The sequence below is a fragment of the Euprymna scolopes genome, chromosome 12 (genome assembly GCF_053919585.1).
Source record: "Euprymna scolopes isolate OS-2025 chromosome 12, ASM5391958v1, whole genome shotgun sequence".
NCBI classification, from domain to species: domain Eukaryota; kingdom Metazoa; phylum Mollusca; class Cephalopoda; order Sepiida; family Sepiolidae; genus Euprymna; species Euprymna scolopes.
In genome coordinates this window covers 68,143,805-68,161,278 of record NC_136493.1, presented here as the reverse complement: position 1 = coordinate 68,161,278, position 17,474 = coordinate 68,143,805, and the positions used below count along the sequence as shown (strand labels likewise).

At 37.5% G+C, this 17,474-nt stretch overlaps 2 protein-coding genes across 10 annotated transcripts in view; one reads left to right on the top strand and one right to left on the bottom strand.

Annotated features, from left to right (window-relative positions):
* The window catches only part of LOC145291314 (uncharacterized), a 464,874-nt gene that overhangs the window by 89,547 nt on the left and 357,853 nt on the right, over nucleotides 1-17,474 (bottom strand). The window lies entirely within an intron of this gene.
* The window catches only part of LOC145291313 (uncharacterized), a 176,833-nt gene that overhangs the window by 83,167 nt on the left and 76,192 nt on the right, over nucleotides 1-17,474 (top strand). The window contains exons 1-2 of one of the 6 annotated variants that reach the window (XM_080137042.1): nucleotides 2,152-2,167; nucleotides 11,149-11,273. The exons of 2 other annotated variants lie outside the window; for them this stretch is intronic. In XM_080137042.1, the coding sequence (XP_079993168.1) occupies nucleotides 11,272-11,273 (2 nt within the window). In that variant the 5' untranslated portion in view covers nucleotides 2,152-2,167; nucleotides 11,149-11,271. Of the gene's footprint in view, nucleotides 1-2,027; nucleotides 2,168-11,137; nucleotides 11,339-17,474 lie in introns of those variants that run through there. 3 more of the 6 variants (XM_080137043.1, XM_080137041.1, XM_080137045.1) reach the window with 3 other exon arrangements.

Genomic DNA, 17,474 nt, shown 5'->3' with positions numbered 1-17,474 from the left:
GAGAAGTTGCCCAACCACGACAAAAGCAACCGTTAAAATGGTCATACGGAAATGTGAGGAATGTCAGACACCTGACTGGTGCTGGGTCAATACCCAGCGCCAGTCAAGTGGAAAAAGGGAAAGCTGGAAGTTAACAAGAATTAGCAGAGAATTGGAATAGATATCACGCATTATGGCACCTTCCACTTTTTAACTCTAACAGACTGTGGCCCATCGCGTTTCTCCATTTGGAGGAAATTGGCGAGGCAGGACTCAGCAAGAGTGATCCATCAGTTGAAGGCAGTGTTCCTCGAGCGTGGCTTGCCGCATAAACTGACATAAGAGGATCATGTCTTAGGAGAATAATTGCTCAAAAATAGAAAATTAAAGAAAATATTAAGGTAGATATTGTTTTAAAACGAGACCCCTCCCCCCCCTCAAAAAAAAGAAAGTAAATTTGTATATTTTTAGATAATAATGCACATCCCATAATATTTTTTAAAATATTTTTACATGTTTATTGTTTTAAAAAAATTAAATTGATTTTTCTAAGTTTTCGTTTTCTACCTAGTTTTATAAGTTTTTGGTGTTTAAACTTATTTTAAAGAGTTTACTTAGAAAAAGAAATAACAAGTAATGTCGGACTCGACATTACTTAGTAAATAATTTTTAACAAAAACGTCCGAAAATTAAAGAAAATACTGTGGTAGATATAGTTTTAAAACGAGCCTCCCCCACCTCCAAAAGAAAATAAATTTGTATATTTTTAAGTACTGCACAAGTGCCCCCAAAATTACTTTTCAACGATACCCTCCCCGCGCGGTGTTAAGAATGGCTTTCGAAATAATAACGTTATTATTTCAGCACAGTACCAAAATTACATAAGACCGTGTTTAAACTGAATTAATTCTTCTAAATAAAATAATTGCTTTCTTTGATAATAAGTGTTTTCTATCTTTATTTTTGTTTCGTAATGACACAAAAAGTGTTAAAACTAGAGTATTTTTTAAAATAAATATTTGGTTTCGTTTTTCGTATCTTGACTCCGTGATCAAACAAACAAATAAACAAACAAACAAACAAATATTTTATTAAAATCCAATGTTGCTTTCATTACAAAATCGTTTTATTAAAATTATACACTGTACACATAGATTCGAAAAAGTTGTCAAAAAACAAATATATAACAAATAAATGTTATCAAAGGCAAAATAAGTTACTTTTCTACCAAACTGGATATATTTTTCGTGTTTTTATTCAATGTAACATATTTATTCAGCTCGAAAAACATAGTGTTTACCGATGTATTCAAAAATTCAAGATGGCGTCTGATTCTCTCTTTAACACGGTAAGTTTGGGAAAAGGTGTTATAAATAAAAAACTATACAAAATACTATTAAAAACCCGCGGAATATATGTCAACCTATGTCACGGTAACATATATTGAGCGAGTTTTTAACAGTATTTTATCTGGGTTTTTATTTATAACACCTTTTCCCAAAATTACCGTGTTAAAGAGAGAATCAGACGCCATCTTGAATTTTCCAATACATCGGTAAACACTGTATGTTTTTCGAGCTGAATAAACATGTTTGTTACATTGAATAAAAACACGAAAAATATATCCAGTTTGGTAGAAAAGTAACTTATCTTGCTTTTGATAACATTTATTTGTTATATATTTGTTTTTTAACAACTTTTTCGAATCTATGTGTACAGTAATACAAACCCCAAAAAAAATGTTCCATGAAAAACTTTCCCGTTCTTATTAATTAAATCGAACCATTTCCAATTAAACAATTACGGATATATATTCTTTTTTACCTTCTTTATTTACTTTTTTTCATAGTTCTTTCCGGAAATTAAAATTTTTTTTTTGTTATTTATTTCATGCTTCGGCCATAGTTTAATATAATGATTTCTCCCCTAAATTTGGACAGTAGGTGCGTGAAATAAAATGGCGTCTTCAATTTCAGCAATAAAGTGTAAGCACCTTCAATCTTTAAGGTTAAAGCTCCCGAACAAAGTTGGGTTATTTCGTTAGTCAAAAGTATATTTTAAAATAACGAGAATATAACCAATAAGAGTTGTTTCCCTTGCATCAAGATGATTGTTACGTAGCAACAGTGATAACAAACACTATCTTTGCAATTGTAATCCTCTCAAAAAAAGTCTTTCAAATAATCAGGTAAGTGAAACCTTTCTTTACAAAACATGTAAAAATGTAATAATATTGCACCCCTCCCGCCTCCCGTTTCACTTAAAAATTCACCAAAATTCAGGCAATCAATTTTAATAAATTTTTCAGTATTTATTAATAAACGATCACGGAATATAACGAACCTTTAGAAGAGGTAATTGTTTGACCTTCCTAATAAATTATAGCAAAGACCAAGGCACAAAAGAAACACAAACTTCCTTTTTAACAATAACAATGAAGAGTATTTTATTTGTAGCAGGAACTGGCAGGTCAGGCTACTAAAAGGGAAGAAGGAAAAGAAAGTTCTTATAAGGTCATCGTAGGTCAGTCAGTACCGTGTCTTCCCCAACTGGAAAGCAGTTAGCAGTTGTCTCAAATCGAGACCCTCAACGCTATAGCGAGGTGGGACAGGGAACAAAAGAGGATAGATGTTGCTAGGCTTGCAGTCCGGTTCTGACTGGCTGACGTTCCCTCAAGACTTTTAGGGAGCAGATGAATCAATGCACCCTGTTAGCTGATAGGTCAGCCTGTGGCCAGAGAACTCAAAAGGGGGGGGGGCATTGCTTCACCAGAGAAAATAGTTCTCTGTGACTGCTACCCCCTACTAAGGCGGAAAGCAGATAGAGAAGAAAAGAAATGGTACAGTTATTTTACAATTTTTTTGTGAAAAAAAACAAAAAAACGTTCTTGCTTTTCTGTGAAAGGCTGGTTTTCCAGAAGAAAAATATCTTTCTTGTAAAAAGTTTTTTTTTTTTTTTTTTAAATAAATCTAAGCAGAAATTGGACAAAGGCATATTAAATGTACAGAGTCTTACATAATTTCTTTGGCCAATGTACTCTATGACCAATACGTGTAGTGGTCATATGTGGTCTTTGGGTGGAGTACTCACTTCAGGTGTATGAGTATTTTGATGCTGTGTGTAAGTAGGGGTATGTATGGCTCGTGTTTTTTTTTGTGTCTAGAAAGTTTTTTTTTACTCTATCAATAGAGACAGTTTCTCTTTTACCACTGATATCTAAGGTGAAAAGTTTATCAGTATGTGAAAGCACGCAATAAGGGCCAGTATAAGGTGAAATTAGTGGGGGGGGGAGGCTTTCACAGCGTCCTTTCTGAGAAAAACATGAGTCCAAGATAAAATGTCCTTTAGGACCGATGATCTTATGGTCCCTAGTGTGCGTCGGTGGGAGCTTACAAAAATAAGCTCGCAGTCTGTCGATATACAGAGCTGAATTGGTTGTTGTTAATTCTATGCTATCCCTGATCAGCATTTGACCTGGCAATGATAGAGGTACTCGATAGACAAGTTCGGCTGGGGAGTATCCCAGGTCCTCCTTGATCGATGCACGACAGCCAAAAAGCACAACCGGTACATATTCACTCCATCGCTGTTGGTCGGGGTAAGCACGTAATGCTGCTTTCAATTGGTGATGGAAGCGTTCTAGCATCCCATTAGAAGCTGGGTGATAGCTTGTTGTCTGAATCCATGTGATCCTTAAGATCCTGGACAGTTCCCAGAATAGGTGAGATTCAAACTGTACACCACGGTCCGTGGTGATGGTTGTAGGAACTCCGTAATGTGATATCCAGCCTGAGATAAGAGCTCACGCTACGGATTCAGCCAAAATGTCTGTGAGGGGAATGGCTTTAGGCCACCATGTGAAACGGTCTATGCAGGTCAGGAGATAAGTAAATCCCTGACTGACCAGCCAAGGTCCAACCAGATTGATGTGAACATGACTAAACCAAGCGTCTGGGGTGGTGAATGTTCCAAGGGGTGTACGGATATGCTTGTGCACCTTTGACTTTTAGTAGGATACACAGGAACGTGTCCAGGCAGTGATATCATGCCTCATATTTGGCCAGAAAAATCTAGCTGTAATCAGCTTCACTGTGGCTTTGCATACCGGAGTGTGCCAGATCACTATAGGGTGTCAAAAACAACTCTATGATGAGTAAATGGAACAAATGGTCGAGGTGAATCCATTGAAGTGTCACAAATGATCTGCATGTCCGAGGTAGGCACGGGCAGGTATGCGAATTTTCAAGTTGCAAATTCAGGTGACGGCGGATCCAAAGTGTCCAGACTTGGCTGGTCTAAGGCCATCTGCTGTAAGTCGATATCCGATGCTGAGGACAGAGAATTAATGGGAAGGTGGGACAACGCATCTGCCGCTGCATTCTGCTCACCTGAGATTTGTCAGATATCGCTGGTAAATTGAGAAACAAAATCCAAGTGGCACTTTCGCGGAGAGAATATTTGTCTGGCTTAAAACTCAGTGCTTATGTAAGCGGACGGTGATCAGTGTAGATCACAAATTGTCAGCCTTCAAGTGAATGTTGGAAGTGTTTCACTGCGAGATACATTGCTAGGAGTTTGCGGCCAAACATGCTGTAATGTTGTTCTGCCGGTTTCAGCTGCCTCAAAAAATATGCGAGAGGTTGTAACTGTTGTTGGTGCTGCTGTTGCAACACTGCACCTACAGCTGTGCTTGATGCGTCAACAACCAGTGAAAACTGGGCATCGAGTACAGGATGTGCAAGTAGAGATGTTGTCGCCAGTTTTGTTTTCACTTCATTAAAAGCTTTAAGCTGAATCTCATTAAGTGAGATTTGCTCATTTTTTCTTTTTCCTGTTACGTAACATGTTGGAAAGAGGAGCTAGGAAATCCGCACAGTGTGGGATAGAGCATCTGTAATAGTTTAACAGACCGAGGAAGTGCCTTACTTAGCGAAGGGAAGTGGGTGGTTGAAGGTCTTGTAGAACCTTCACCTTTTCCGGTAATGGAGATATACTGTCTGGGCTGATAATGTGGCCCAGGAAAACTAGTGACGAAGCACCGAAAACACATTTACCAGGGTTAATCTTACCTGATATTGCTGAAACTGTTCGAATAGTGTGCGGAGGTGCATGAAGTGTTCCTCAAGTGAGGTACTTGCCATGAGAATGTTGTCTATATAGTTAGAGACAAAGTTCAAGTCACGCACTACTTTGTCCATGAAGTGCAGAAAGGTTTCTTAAACCGAAGGACATAGTTAAAAATTCAAATGCTCCAAACGGAGTAGTTACCGTAATTTTGGGTATGTCAGCCAGATTCACTGGGATCTGATGGTAAGCCTTGACCAAATCTAGTTTGGAAAAGGTGTTACAACCATGCAGAGAGGAAGCAAATTGTTGTATATGTGGGATTGGGTAACGATCAGGTACCGTCATGGCATTGAGTCGTCGATAGTCCCCAGTCGGACACCAATCTCCGTCACATTTCAGAACCATATGCAAAGGACGAGGAACGTATTATTCCTAGTTGAAGCATATGGTTGAATTCTGCCTTCGCTGTCTTAAGTTTATCAGCAGGGAGGCGGCGAGGGCATGAGAAAACAGGAGCGCCTGTGGTCTCGATATGGTGTTTTGTGGTGTGCATGGGTTCACTCACAACAAAATTCAAATTAGTTAACTCTGGGTAGGAGTGTAAGATGGTCTGATACAGGTTATCAGAAGCGGCAATGAAGAATACTGGGCTGATAGAGGGGGTGTTTGTTTTCACACTAGAGACAGAAAGTTCCGTATTCGCATCTATCAGCCAGCGTCTGCGCATATCCACTATCAGGTTGAAGTGGTGCAGGAAGTCCGTGTCTAGTATGGGGTAGGGTAAATCTGCTATAGTGAAGACCCACGTAAAGTCTCTCCATAATTCCAAGTCCAGAGAACGAGAAATTTGACCGTATGTGGGGATGGAAGAGTTATTTACTGCTTGCAGTGTGATGGACGACACTGGAGGCTTCTCGGTGAGGAGTTTCAGTGGCTAGATACTGCAAACACCTCCGGTATCAACCAAGCAACATGCTTGGGATAGGGAGTCTGTGATAAAATAGGCACGGTTGTTGTAAATATCTCATGGAGAGCCTGCCATGCTCAGCTCTCCAGACCTTAGGTTCCCTGGTTTATGAACAAACAGGGATTTTTGCATTTTCGCGCCTCCATACCAAAGCAACTGTGATAAAAGCACAGTTTCAGCTTGAATGGTGGGGTTAGCGATGGCAGTAGCGTGAAGGTAAGGAGTTAGTCTGGAGTCAGCGCTGGCGTAACTGCAGCTCCAGCTTGCCAAGATTTTTTACCTCATAAGTGAGGGTCTCAATGGCTTTTAAAATAGCCATATCCACGAGTGGTTGGATTGTGATGTTGTTAGGTTGTGACATCATTGCGAAAGCTCACAGCAACTATTTTATATATATATATATATATATATATATATATATATATATATATATATATAAAGAAAGCGACAACGGACCCAAAAAATCAACTATCCAAAATACAGAAAGGACATTTTCAAATGACTACATGGGAAAAAAGGGGAAATATTTAGCCAGAGACAAAAATAAGAGAGAAAATACTTAAAAAGGTGATAAGGAAAAAAAAGATTTTACAATAAAACAAAATAGAAAAATATACTTTTAAAAGGAAGGGCAATGGCAAAACAGTGGACAATATATGTGTGTGTGTGTGTGTTTGTTATAGATGAAGTGAGATGAGATTTTTATTTAGTTGGCCGTTAAAAAAATAAATAAATAAAAACATTTGGAAAAAAGTTCTTTTTTTTAATATATATATGTGTTTATATATATATATATATAGTTTGAGTTTATTGTATGAAATAATACAGCAGGCTGGTCTCTTTAGTAAAGAAACTGGAAGGCGAAATGTTGTCTGTGATGAGCGCGCCAAGAAAAATAAACCTTTTGTAAACAAAATGTTTTGCATTTTGTTTTCTGTTTGTTTGTTTTTTTTTAAACAAAATTCATCAGTATTAGAAAATGTTTTTTTTTTGTTAGTTTGTTTTTAAAAGGGAGACGAGAAACCCGTTTCTTCTCGAAGTTTGTTGGATTTTTTTTTTTTTTTTTTACTTCTCACGTTTTGTATCAGTGATATGGAGAAAAAGAGAAAATTAATGACTTTTTAGGGGTTTTTTTTGTGAGAAAAGTCTCTTACTGCCTTTGCACCTTTGCGATATGGTCCCTTTTCGTTTTTTTTTTATTCAAGGAAGAAATGTTTTGTGATCAGAAGGTTGCATGTTCAAATCACGTCAGGTCACCATTTTTAGAAGAGGTAATTGTTTTACCTTCCTAATAAATTATAGCAAAGACCAAGGCACAAAAGAAACACAAACTTCTTTTTAACAATAACAATGAAGAGTATTTTATTTGTAGCAGGAACTGACAGGTCAGGTAGAAGGAAAAGAAAATTTTTTTAAGGTCATCGAAGATCAGTCAGTACCGTGTCGTCCCCGTCTGGATAGCAGTAGTCTCAAATTGAGATTGTCAACGCTATAGCGAGATGTCCGGTGGACAGGGGATGAAAGAGGATAGATGTTGCTAGGCTTGCGGTCCAGTTCTGGCTGGCTGACATTCCCTCAAGACTTTTAGGGAGCAGATGAAGCAATGCTCCCTGTTAGCTGATAGGTTGGCCTGTGGTCAGAGAACTCAGAGGGGGGCATTGATTTACCAGAGAAAATAGTTCTCTGTGACTGCTACAAACCCATAATCTTTTTGGTACTTATGTAAAGAAGTTACCAGGATGGAACCAAATTTTCACAGACGTTTTCTGGTAGATAGCAAAGCATTTCAACATATCTTGAAGGTTTCTTCAAGATATGTTGAAATGCTTAGCCAATTCTAGTAAATAGACAAGAGAGAAAAAAAAGCAAAACATGTTTTAATGAAGGAAAGAAGAAAAAACAAGAAACCCTCTTTCTTTGCAAGATTGTATTTGCCGAAAACCCAGAGCGATTGGAGGATCCACCCAATGTTTTATTCTATTGAAGAGGAATTAGTCTACTGCTACAGTATGCCATGGGCCTACGATGAGTACCATGCATATATCTTGCATGAAGTTCTTCCAGTCTGTGATAATATGCATGGAGCTGATGTCGCATTCGCCATCTTGTGCGACCATATGAACTTTATTATCTTACCTGAATTTATATTTGTACTTGTTGTGGCTATTATCCTAGTCAGATTGAGCTGGCTTCCCCTAAGCACGAACTGCAACTCTAACCATTGCAGTCCAGTATCGAGGATCCTGGGCCAGGTCACAGGAAATGGCTAGCCACTCCCAATTCCAGTGATGAAGATCAACAACTTGTGGGCCCAATAGTAGGTTGTCCTTAATTGTGGTCTCCAGCTACCCACTAACATGTTTGTGGCAGCCAGGCAGAGAGGGGATAGAGAGAATGTTGCAAATGAGCTCTCTCTCTCTCTCTCTCTCTCTCTCTCTCTCTCTGGTTGACGAGCTCTGATCTTCTAGAATGGGAACCGATCTGACATAAGATTCGTTTTAGGTTGTGCTGTTGTGAATGCTAGCATCATCTTAGTATACGCAACTCAACGCAAGAGGAAAAGGACACATTTTATCATGATTTTCAGTTTGCTGTTGACCATACACCACCGTCGGATCTCCTTTTCATGGCTGAAGATTGGAATGCGCTCGCACTCGCAGAACAGGCAGACGAAAACATCAAGCATGTACGCGGCTGTTTTGCTCTCAGTACAAGATGTGACAATGACGATGGCGATCAGCTAATCGACTTTTCGATCACTAATTGCCTTGTAGGAACACCCGTTTTCAGCATGCTAATCATCATCTTATCACTTGGCATTCAAATGACGGTCACAAGGCAATTATCTAATATATAAATCGCAAAATGGGCACAAGCGTTTGTGTATGTTCACGAAACGCTTTTTGGGTGGGTTAGATTCTGGGAGAGGTTTTCTTATACTTCCTAGTTCGTAATATCTCAGATTTGCAAACGGACATCGTTTTTTGATCGAGTTTCAAAAAATTTCCTCACTTCGGGTAAGTGAAACCGCTTTGCCTTTTGGGTGGGTAGTATCTGTTCTGTAATTGGTCAATGTATGGGAAACCCTTCATACTGAAACAATTACTATTTATTTGGATACTGCCAGAGTGTCCATTTTTGGGGGGAGCTGGTGTTCTCTCACATTATAAATGACCTTGTGTCTAATTTGCTTTCGTGAGGAAGCAAATAAATACCATGACAGAAAGCGGAAAGCTCAACTGGCCCTCAGCCAAGTTTAAAAGCAACTTTCATTTCTGCGTCAACTCCTATGATTCTTAAGTTAATTATCAATTCATTGAATTCACCGTCCTCTTTGGCTTAATGGTTATCGAGGAAGACTAATTACCCTACGTTTTCAAGTTCGATCCCACCTCTCTCTCTATCTTTTTAAAAAAAATTTTTATTTCGTCCTCGTGCCAATATCCTTCACCTGAGCAAAAGTTCATTACCAACTCATTTAATTCACTATGCTCTTTTTTTCACATTCTTTTCCTCCTTTGCAGTAAAAGTTCGAGCCTGCCTGCCTACTACCACTTTTTTTTTTCTTGCTCAACACATACCTCCAAACACCCGGGCAACGCCGGACATCCCCGCTAGTATTATATAACTATAGCTTGGTGTGTGTGAATTGAGCAAGCTATGTTCTGGATTCTCATGCTTTTCATGGCATGATTAGCGGTAGCTAATTTGGCTCAGACTACACGTTTGTTCGAGCAAGTCTTTTACTTCAAGTGAGGCGAGCGACCAAACAGCCAAAGTGGATCAACATCACTAATTTGAAATTAGATGCTGGTACTCAATTCAGAGTCGAACTTTATAACCGGTTCTTTCCTTTGTAAACCAATGGGAAATATCAACCCAAGGCAGAATGGCAGGTCCGTAAATCTGCTACCATTGACTTGGCACATAAGCACCTTGGTGTTACCTTGTAGAGCAAGCACTTGAGACATGGATGATGGGTGCACTAAACTCTCATGATCTGTGATGCCATGTTACTCAATCAATTTGCGCTGATAGAAATGCATACTGGTAAGAGTTTGCAGAACAAACAGATTATGCAGTAGCCTGTAGAGATTTGCAGGCAAACTGAGGAGTGTTGGTGTCAGTGAAACAATTCCTTCACATGACGGAACTATCATTGCAAACCAGGGTGAATGAATAAAGGCACTGGAACGAGCACTTCCATAAGCTGCTTAATCATCCTGCAGCGAATCTGGATGTGACCCAAGCCAAGGAATGAAGCACCGTGTGATCTACATGTAAAACTTGTGAAATTTCCAGTCTAGACCAAGGGAAAAAATGTCCCTTCATGTAACGCAGTCCATGTCCCATATTTAGAATTTTGACACCTCCAAGCATAGTTTTTTGTCTGTTTTAAAAGTGCAGGGATGCTCGAATAAGCTTTTCTTCCTGATAAAATTCTATTACCTTTTCCAGTGATTTTAGTCTTTCTCATAATTGTGATGAATTCATATTGTGTTCACAAAGTTGTCAATAAATTGCTTAAATTTTCTTTTTTCGTCTGCTGACTAGAATTTCACAGGCTAAGCATTTTGGCAAATTCCAGCAGTTTTCTTTGGCTTTAACCTGGTAACTTCTTTGCACAAGTGTAATATATTGGACAGGGTTGTCTCCTTACACTCCGATGAAACTATTGATGCCCTTTATCACTAGAGGGCGTAACAGTCTCTTACAGTGTTTTTGTAAATAAAGTGAGCGTGGAACGGCCATTTTGTTTCAGCACGTGCTAACAGCTCATTCATCTATAATGTTAATTTTGTTTTGCACGTTTTATTCATGTGCAGTGTTAATGTTGATACACTTTACAAGTACCCATCTGTAGGACTGACCTGAGTCACCCCTAAAAGCCAAGAAGTAGGACAAAAATAATACCATTCCCCAAAAATAATAGTTTCTTATCCTTGCTCTTTCTTTCTTTGTTGCTTAGCAACTAGCAGGAACCAGGTCGAAAAGTAAGTCGTGAGCGAGTCAGTTGCCAACTCGCGTGTTAAAAGACTTTTCCTGACCGCTCTCTCCTACTCCTATACTGTTTCTTTCTCTCTCTCCTTCTCCTTAACAAAGCCATTTTATCATTCCAACTGCCACTAATAAAGACAAGTACCAGCCAGTGTTACAATGGTGACCCCTACAAAAGAACAATGCAACCTGACAAGAAAAGAACAAATATTACCTGGAATAAAAGGAAATGAAACACAACTGTTGGAGAATTCAAGAAAATGCAAGTAACTTTTCAACTTCACCTCGCAAACATTTATAAAAAAAAAAAAAAGAAGAACCTTCAACGTAAGTAAAATAAAAGCTACATTATTTTCCTCCTTTCTTTGTCTAAAAATGTATATATTTATACAGATATATATATATATATATATATATATTTATACAGATACACATATATATTTATACAGATACACATATATATTTATACAGATACACATATACATTTATACAGATACACATATACATTTATACAGATACACATATACATTTATACAGATACACATATATTTACACACACACATAGAAAACAAAAAGAAAAATGGAAGATGCCTGCTTGCACCAAATTAATATAAAAACCCCAGAATTCATGGAAACTGCAGTAAATGGCTGGTTTTCCATTCTGGAAGCACAATTCCACTTATGCAGCATAACAGCTTCAACAACAAAATTCTTCACAGTGATATCCTCTCTGCCTGCAGAAGTGGTAGCAAAAATATCAATACACACTTTAGAAGCAAAGAACTATGAAGAACTAAAATGTTCCTTAATTGAAACACACGAAATAACAAAACCGGAATTGCTTGACAAATTAATGTCAACCACCACCATTACAGACCGTCCTTCCACATACCTACAAGAGATGCTATCAATAGCAAAACAAATAGGTATCGGCGAAGAAATTGTAATTCACAAATTTCTACAGGCCCTACCAGCCACAATTTCCCTCGTCATAGCCTCGCAAAAAGAATTAAACCCATCTCAACTTGGAAAACTTGCGGATGAACTCATGACCTTGCTTAACAATATCAATGTGACAGCGTTTACTGCACAGAAAACAGATAAAAACAAAAGCAACGTTCATATACCGATAGGCATTAGACCCTACTTTCCTGAGCAAAAAACAAAAATACCTATACTTTGCCAGCAAGCTAGAACTTGCAAACCCTGGTGTAAAAAATGTCCGAAGAAGCAGAACATAAAAATATTACCAAGCTTGTGTTCACCCACGCCAACACCAACTGACTCAGAAAAACTAGTAGTGCGAACCATGTCCGTTCCCTTGAGTTAGCCACTACTACAGATCAATGCATAATTAGGGATAACATATAAAATTCATAGTAGGTACTGGTGCGAGTATCTCAATAATACCAGCGTTCATGTTAAACAGCATCACGTTAAAACCAACACCAGTATCACTCACGACTGCTAATAGTGCGAGAATAAAACGCCACAGCAAAGCACCCCTGGAAATTGGAATACCAAGTTTGCAAAGATCATTTTCCTGAACATTTGTGGTCGCAGATATCATCAATCTCCTCCTCGGACTTGACTTCTTAAATAAATTTGGCCTTACAATTGACTGCAAAAACAGAAAAATTTACGACCCAGTAACAACTACTAGAAAGAAATTAATGTTAAACATGACAGCTCCAGTAAACGTGGTTATAAACAAAGTAGGACTACCCAAATTCATTCAAACCAATTTTTAATGCATCTAAAACCAAGTTTTTATCTTTACATCATCAACGTTCTGATCCCCATCTGGCATCAATTGAAATGAATGGCTCTCGTCTTGGGGAGGCCTCATGTTTTGACAAGCTTCTGGGCTTGACCATTACTCCTGATCTTAAATGGAACATTAAATCCGTTGCCAAGGCCACTGGAAAAATGGTGGGATCTTTCTATCGATCCAGTAGATATCTCACTGCTGATGCAATTCTCTATCTATATAAGAGCCAGGTACATCCAAGGATGGAGTACTGCTGCCACATCTGGGCAGGAGCTGCTAGAAAGGACTTATCCTGCCTTGACAGAGTTCAAAATAGACTTTGTAGCCTCGTAGGGGATGTCCTTTTCTCTTCCCTGCAACCTCTTTCTCATGGAAGAGATGTTGCGAGTTTGTCTCTGCTTTATCGTTATTTTCATGGCAAGTGCTCGGCTGAGCTCCAATCTATGGTCCCCCCTTGTCAGACTTTCACAAGAAACACCCGTCTAGCAGAAAACACTATCACTAATTCCCCCCACTCTTTATCTGTGCCTAAACCTAAATGTAGATTCCATGAACAAAGCTTCTTTCTTAGAACTGCACGCCTGTAGAATTATCTTCCGTTTTCCTGCTTTCCAGCTGACTACAATATGGTTGTCTTCAAATCTAACGTAAACAAGTTTTGATGAACCATTCCATATAAGTTAACAAATTTACCGAATTTCCATTATTAACAATTACTATATTATCCAATTTCTACTGTACACTCTTTAATCTTTATCCTCGAGTGGCCTCTTGGCCTTCATTAGTGGTGATGCCTATGTAAAAAAAAAAAAAAATGAATAAAACAGCTTGGATAAATACCCAGAAATTATTTCTCCACATATTAGCAAAAACAACTACTGCGGTGTTTATCACAGAATAGACACAGGTAGCCACTCACCAGTTTTTGCCAAATCCAGACAACTGTCTGCTGAAAAACTGAAGAATTTAAAAGACTCATAAACGAAGGCATTATAACTCCCTCAGACAGCAAGTGGTCAAGCCCACTACATCTGGTACCTAAACAGAATGGAGGATATCGTTGTTGTGGAGACTATTGCGCCCTAAGCAGCATTACTAAAAGTGATAGATCCCCCATCCCTAACATAAACTCATTTACAACTAAACTCGCTAATAAACAGCGATTTTCCAAAATTGATTCAATTTCAGCATATCATCAAATCATGATGCATCCGATGATGTTCCCAAAATCGCTGTTATTTCACTGATAGGACTTTTTCAGTATGAATTTATGCCGCTTGGATTAAAAAATTCTTCTGCAACTTTTCAAAGATACATGGACAGGATTTTTCGGGATATCGATTGTGTCTTTATATATATAGTTGATATCTTAATCTTCAGTGATGACGAGCAAACCTACAAGAGAGACACAGACACAGTTTTTCGAATCTTACAGGAAAATAACCTAAAAATATCATTATCGAAATTTATTTTCAATGTAACATCATTAGACTTCCTAGGTTTCAGAATTAATTCAAAAGGAATCAAACCAACTGATAATAAAATCAAAGAAATAGAATCTTTTCCATGTCCTAAAGATGCTAAAAGCTTACGCAGATTTCTCGGTATGGTAAGATTTTACAGAAAATTAGTATCAGGATTTGCAAAGTTAGTTTTACCCCTATCTGAAAGAATGAGACTAGAGGATTAATCACCTTGAATACTTTGGAAAAACAATCCTTTTCTAACATTGTAAAAATACTTGGTGAGCTAACAGAAGTACCTCAACCAACTTGTACACAGTATCAACTGGTCACAGACAGCAGCAAATATGCTGTAGGCGCTGCCTTACACCAATTCATAAATGGAACTCCAACACCAGTAGGATTTTTCTCAAAGAAGCTGACGACAGCACAAACGAGATATTCCACTTTCGACCTTGAACTTTTAGTAGCATATTTAGTGGTATTACATTTTCGCCACCTCATAGAAAGTCGCGAAGTGTTACTTCTGACAAATCACAAACCAATATGTGGTGCATTCCACAGTCTAAAACCTGCAAAATCAGATAGACAACAAAGACAGCTAGCAATTATTACGGAACTAATTTCAGACATAGCCTATGTGAAGGGTAACCAAAATATAGTTGCAGATTGTCTATCTCACCCAACATTTGCTGTACAAATAGATATGCATGACCTCCCAGCACTGGCAGACGCATAAAAATCAGACACCGAAATACAATCCTTTCCAGATTTAAAGAAATTCACATTATCTGGAAAAGATCAATTTGTGTTATGTGATACATCAACGTCATACCCTAGACCTGTTGTACCATGTACACTACGAAAATCTATCTTCGACAGCTTACATTCAGTATCACATCCTGGAATAAAATCATCTATCAAAATGATCAAAATGATTAAGGCTAGATTTTACTGGCCACATATGGATAAAACAATCAAAGATTTATCTGCATCATGCACATCTTGTCAACAAGCAAAAATATTCAGACATACCAAATCACCAATTCAAACGTTGGAAATTCCATCTTCAAGATTCCATACCGTACATATTGATATAATTGGACCACTACCCCCCAGCAAAAAGCTCCAACAATCCTTATTCAAATCCATGTCGGTATGTTTTAACATGTATAGATGTAACCAGTCGATGTATAGAAGCACAACTCATAGCAGATATTACAGCACAAACTGTAGCAGAAGCTTTTGTAAACACGTGGATTACTCACTTTGGTGTTCTACTCCGTGTCATAACTGACAGATGCACACAATTTGAAAGCAAACTATTTCTTGAACTATCAAAAATTATTGTATTTTATAGGCTACGAACGACGGCAATGTAATGGATTCATAGAAAGAGCCCACAGAACTATTAAAGCGGCTATAATGGCCCGAAAAGAATCTTGGATTTCAGCTCTACCAATAGTCCTCCTTGGAATTCGATGTATGCCCAACTGCTCCAATTTTTCGCCTTTTTATGCGGTCACAGGTGCAAGAATGCAATTAATGATAGATACAGAAAATGCAGAAACGGTTACACAGAATTTTACAAGAGAACTGCATAAAACTATGGCAAAATTTGATCTGACAGACTTTTCAAACAGAGAAAAATCAACAAAAAAATCATACGTTCCAAATCAACTTTAAACCTGTAATAAAGTTTGGGTTAGAATAGACCGCATTCAAAAACCGCTAGAAGCACCCTATTCAGGTCCTTACATAGTACTCGAATGAACACCAAAATATTTCTTAATAGAAACTAACCTAAACACGCATACACAAATTTCAATAGACCGTTTGAAACCTTACATCGAAAATAAACAAAAATGCACTCAAAATACAACTACAAATACATATAAAAAGCCTCATAGTTTACCTCCGGAAAAAGTGCAGGAAAATAAAATAAAAACAAGTACTTCAGGTAGGAGAGTCACATGGAAAAAAAGATAATGAATTTATTATTAAACTTTCAAAAAAACTAAAAGAAAAACACCTTGTGAATTGGTAGGGGAATATTGTAGGACTGACCTGAGTCACCTCTAAAAGCCAAGAAGTAGGACAAAAATAATACCATTCCCCAAAAATAATAGTTTCTTAGCCTTGCTCTTTCTTTGTTGCTTAGCAGCTAGCAGAGGCCAGGTCAAAAAGTAGGTTGTGAGCGAGTCAGTTGCCAACTCGCATGTTAAAAGACTTTTCCTCACCTCTCTCTCCTGCTCTATACTGTTTCTTTATATATCTCTCTCTCTCTCTCTTTCTCCTTAACAAAGTCTCAGCCAGCATGACAGTGCATATTTAACCACCGAACTAACGAGACGTATGTTGTCGGCCAACCTTATTAACAAGAGGTGTACTCTCTCCAACATGTAAAAAAAGCAAATAAAGTTCTTTCTTTTTAAGGTTAACATTGGTATTACTTTTATCATTCCAACTGCCAATAATAAAGACAAGTGCCAGCCAGTGTTACAAAAAAAAAAAAAAAAAAAAAAAAGAAGCCGTTATGAAAATATACATTTGTCTAAGCAAAAAACACTTTTACTAATGTTATATTTTTAAATACTAAAAAAAAAAACTAAAAAAAACATGATTGTTACAGCAGTAGTAAAACAAAAAGTCTCTGGTTTATCTAAAATCGGAAACTGAATGTGTTAAGATCACCAATTTCACATTTAATAAAAGAACAAAAAGATCTTTCTTAAAATAAAAGTGAAATTATTTAAAATTAAATCAACCAGAAAAACTTTCAAATCTGCAAATTTGAAACTGAAAGCAACAACCACAATTCTTTACCGGAAACTTAAGAACAAATTCAACAATTGAGTGGAATCAAAGAGTAAGGCTGCATTAATAATATTGTGATTGTTATTTGGTCTAGCAGCACTAGTGAACCTTTTAATTATATGCTTAAATTCTATGTAGAAATTAAATTTAAATTGGCAGTTTAAAGACTTCAAAATCACTTTTTACCGTTTTCGCCTTTTCAGCCATTTTTTGCACATTATAATTTTTTTAATAATAATAGTCATCATGACGGTTTTTCTATGACTATAATGAATTGGAAGTGGCTTTGATGCCTTTAAAATGTTGAATCCAATGTAATTTCTGTCTGAAATAAAGATTCTTCATTTAAATGTTACCTTACGCTACAACAGAACGCGACCACTCTAATTTGTATTTTTATGCGTATTCGAGG